Source organism: Mobula birostris, chromosome 29 (genome assembly GCF_030028105.1).
Source record: "Mobula birostris isolate sMobBir1 chromosome 29, sMobBir1.hap1, whole genome shotgun sequence".
Taxonomy (NCBI): domain Eukaryota; kingdom Metazoa; phylum Chordata; class Chondrichthyes; order Myliobatiformes; family Myliobatidae; genus Mobula; species Mobula birostris.
The window spans coordinates 24,302,390-24,306,759 of record NC_092398.1 but is presented as its reverse complement, the minus strand read 5'-3'; the positions used below and the strand labels follow the sequence as shown (position 1 = coordinate 24,306,759).

Here is a 4,370-nt window from a genome sequence, read left to right as displayed (position 1 = left end):
AAGTTGATTGGTGAAAGAAATATAGGGCTCGAGAAGGGGAGTGGAAAGAAGCCCATGAAGGAAAGATAAGGTGGAAGGAGCAACAGAGGGAGGAGATGTGCAGGCAATGTGAGAGAGGAAAAAGGCGATGGGGAGCGGTGTAGGAGGGAGGGCATGACTGGAATTTTGAGAAATCTACGTACATGTCAGCAAGTTGGATGTACCCAAATGCAATATAAGTTATTGTTCCTCCAACTTGAGTGTGGCCTCATCTCGACAGTGGACGAGACCATGGATTGTTGTATCCGAATGAAGACTGGGCCAGCGAAAAGAGAGGGGAGACCTGATGGAATTTTGGTAGGTTATGAAAGGCAGAGACCAACAGTATATTTTACCGAAGGTTGAAATGTCTAACACCAAAGGCCATGTATTTAAGAGGAGACGGCGTAATTACAAGGGAGATGGGAGGGGCAAGTAGTTTACACAGAGAGTGGTGCATGCTTGGTATACGCAAACTGGGATGATGGTAAAGACAGATAGCTTAGAGACTTTTCAGGGATGTTTATGTCGGCGAAATGAGCTAATTGGAAGGATATCGACATTGGGTATTCAGAGGGGATTAGATTAATTGGCCAGTAATTTAATAATTTAATTGATCCGACAATAGTAGGCCGAATGGCCTGTCCCTGAGCTGTACTGTTCTACGCTCTATGTTCTAAGAGATTGGAAGAAGCGTACAGGAAAGCCTCCAGTGCTGACCATATTTGCAGCCGACTGTCCACTGTGTCTGTAGTCAGGAGATATTGGTCGGCTGAGGGCCCACGAGGTATTCTATAGACATTCGTATTTGAGGTGGAATTGCGGGTCTCGGTCTCACCCTTTGGCTCATGCTCGGTGAAGGCCAGCAGGAGCGAGGCAAACATGGAGCGCCTGAAGACCTGACGGAAGTCGCTGCCGGCGAAGACGTAGATAAGAGGGTTGAGGGCGCTGTTGAATGAGGCCAGGGCCTCAGTGAGTATATACCAGTTAAAATGACTCTGCATGTAGTCGTTTGATATGAGGGCGTAGAGAGTGCTGGGGAGCCAGCAGATCATAAATGCGGCGACCGCGGTCATGATCAGGCGTATGGGCTTCCTGGACTCAGCGAGCCTGACCCCTTGCAGCCTCCGGCCAACGAAGGCGTAGCAAATGATCATAATTACAAGAGGCGGGAGGGCGAAGGTGAACGTGATCCAAATTAGCGCACACACGGAAAAATACCCAGAGAAGAATACAAGCATAAAGATGACGATGGCTATGACCCAGACCACGAAGCAGGTCACACGAACCCATGCGAGGCTCAGATGTTGCTGGAACCATATGGGCCGTGTAATAGCCAGGCAGCGGTAGATGCTGATCAGGCATAACAGATATAGGCTGGCAAAAGCGACTAGGAACATAGTGGGTAATAGAACCAGCCAAAAATAAATGGGTTTAAGCTGGGGAATGGTGTATAAGGGGAGACACAGGCAATAAATCAGGTCAGCCACAGCCAGGTTCAGGAAGCACACATTCCAGACGTTACTTTTCATCTTGAAGCCCGTCACCCAGATGACTGCGCCGTTTCCCGGGACGCCCAGTAGGACGGTAAGGATGAGGATGACCGTTGTCATGACGGAAGGTGCTCCCCACTCCATTCTGAATCTACCGGCCGCGAAATTGTTGGGGGAGAGATTCCCAGTGAACGTCGAATTGGACACTCCTTCAGAGAGCGATATGTCTGATCTGGTGGTGGAAAAATTGTGGAAGTTAGAGGGTTGAATAATTGAGCGAAGAGGTATTGAGGAGAGAAGGAGAGAACGAAGAAGGAAGATAGCCACACGGAACGGAAACAGGACACGTAATATGGCAGTGAAGGTGGAGTAAGTCTGCTGCAGCGCAGAGACCACAATCTTCTTTCATTACTTGCCGCTGGACCCCGGCCGCCCAGAACTGTCAAATACCTTGTGGTGGCTGCCCGTGTTTTATCCTCCCCACGTGAAACAAAGTGCCACGGAGGCGTTCCCTATGAAGGGTATCCACCCGAACACAGCCGTTATTTTGATCCTGTATCATCCTCCGCAGCCAGGAGAATATTGTACTGGATTAGGGTGATCAGGTTGCTACAACCACTGATACAAGTTCCCGAGACCGTGTGAGTTTGCTCCGGGTACTCCGGTTTCTCCACGTTCAACAGACGTACTAGTTATGAGGTTATTTGATCATTGTAAAATATCCTGCGAAAAGGCTGCGATTAAATAGGTTGGCTGCTGGCGGTGCGGGCTAGATGGCAGAAAGGGCTGCTCCACGTGTGTCTCTAAATACAGTATGTGCCTAAGACACTTTGCAGAGTACTGTAGAATGGCTTTCCAAAGTGCTCATAAGCTCCCTGTTAAAAGAACGGCCCTGCATTCTGCGGCTGTGTCGTCTAGTCTTAGCCTACTTCCCATAGGAAACATCTACTCTACATCCACTCTTTCGAGGCCTTTTCACATTGAACAGCTTTCTATGAAGACATCCCCCCCGCCCACCAATTCTTCTGAATTTCAGTGAGTAGAAGTGAGTGCCTCATATGACAAACCTGTCAACCCCAGAAACTCGAGACGCCAGTAGGTTAATTGATCACATGACAGTAATTGGGCGGCACGGTCTCGTCGGGTCGGAAGGGCTGATTACCGTACTTTATCTCCAAATCTAACTAAAAATTAAAATAAACTTTAAAATAGCCTAGCCTTTATATTCGGTTAAGTCTCCGCTCGAGATAAATATAAGCCTTACCCTCGATGTTGCTCCTACAATGGAAAAGCGATTCTACCTGTCTGCACCATCTCTATAGCTAGTATCTTAATTTCCTTTGTTAGGCCATTCGTAAGCTGCTTTCCGCCGCATGGAAAACAAGCCCAGGCTTTCTCACCTCTGAAGTTCTCCTCACTGAACTGCATATTGATAATCCCACTGCCCTGCCTTTATTGCCTAAGAGAATATACTCTCCTGAAAAACCTCCCGAAAGTAGTAAGGCTGGCTTCCTTCCACAACGCCGCCACGCTGATGATCCCTGATCAGCCACCACATTTCCAAATTAATATAAAACCCGTGGAAATGCATCTCACCTTTCCCTGGAACCTCCGGCTCCTTCCCGGTCCTCAGCAGTTTTGGAGTCTTGTACTTAGACGTTAAGTTCTCCTGAGCGCACGAAAGTAATCTTGAACGGGACTTGCACAGAGACGGACGGTGGGATTTCCTAAGTGCTCGAGGTAGATCGAGGAGTTGTGTCTTGTGCTGAATTTGGATGCTGATTTAGTAAAGATGGGGCCTTGGTTCCGAATGAGCGAAAAGATGAGTTCGTCCACCTCGGTAGAGACTCTCTGGGTTTGAAGATCCAGGAAGCTCAATATAAAGAAGTTGAGTTGTTGAAATCATGAGATAATGCTTTACTCAGGAAGCACAGAGGGAAAAAACATTTCCTCTTGTTTTTGAGAAGTAAAGTAGATAAAGCGATCACGTGGTAAATTTCTGAAATTAACCCCATAAGGTCAGGTGATTTATCTACCTTCAGACCTTTTGATTCCCCAGAACTTTCTATCAAGGAATAGTGAATTCCGACACTTCATGCTGGTGTCTTCAACAGTGAACACTGATGGAAAATACCTATTCAGGTGGTCCGCCGTTTGCGCGTCCGCCTTTAGTACATCTCCAGCATCTTTTTACAGCCGTCCAAACACTCTGGGTTTGAAGTTACAAGAAGCTCAATATGCACAATTTCACGCGTTGTCATCATGAGATAATACTTCACTCAGAGAGGAATGAAGAATAAAACATTCCATTTATTAGAGGCCACGGGATTTATTTCTGCCGGACATTGTATGATGGGACAGTGCAGAGTTTCTTTTTTGTGATTACTCCATCTGTTCCAGGTGACTGATCTATCCCATTCCTTCGATTTACCCAGAACTTGCTGTCGAGGAATAGTGAATTCACACCCATCCTGCTCGTGTCTTCCACAGTGAGCAGAGATGAAAAATATTTATTCAGATCATCTACCAAATCCGTGTCCCCCATTAGTAACTCAACAACACTTATTTACAGAGGCCCAATATCCATTCTTGTCTCTCTTTTACACTTTACTTATCGTAGGAAACATTTGGTATCCTCTTTAATTTTATTGGTCAGTTTACCTTCGTATTCCATCTTCAATTACTGTTTAGTTTCCTTCTGTTGGTTTTTCAAAGCTACCTAATCCTCTGAATTCCTGGTAAAGCTTGCTGTATTTTTGGTTACCGTTTGGATTTCTGTTGGCGTTAACTTCTTTTCTTGCCCACGATTGTTTCATGGTGCCTTTAGAATACTTCCTTCTGATGGGATGTTTATATGCT

At 46.3% G+C, this 4,370-nt stretch overlaps 1 protein-coding gene across 1 annotated transcript; it reads right to left on the bottom strand.

Moving 5' to 3' along the window:
* Window positions 1-680: 680 nt before the first annotated feature.
* Window positions 681-1,631, bottom strand: LOC140190150 (C3a anaphylatoxin chemotactic receptor-like). Its single transcript, XM_072246661.1, has one exon. The coding sequence runs from the start codon at window positions 1,629-1,631 to the stop codon at window positions 681-683; it is 951 nt and encodes a 316-aa protein (XP_072102762.1).
* Window positions 1,632-4,370: the final 2,739 nt, after the last annotated feature.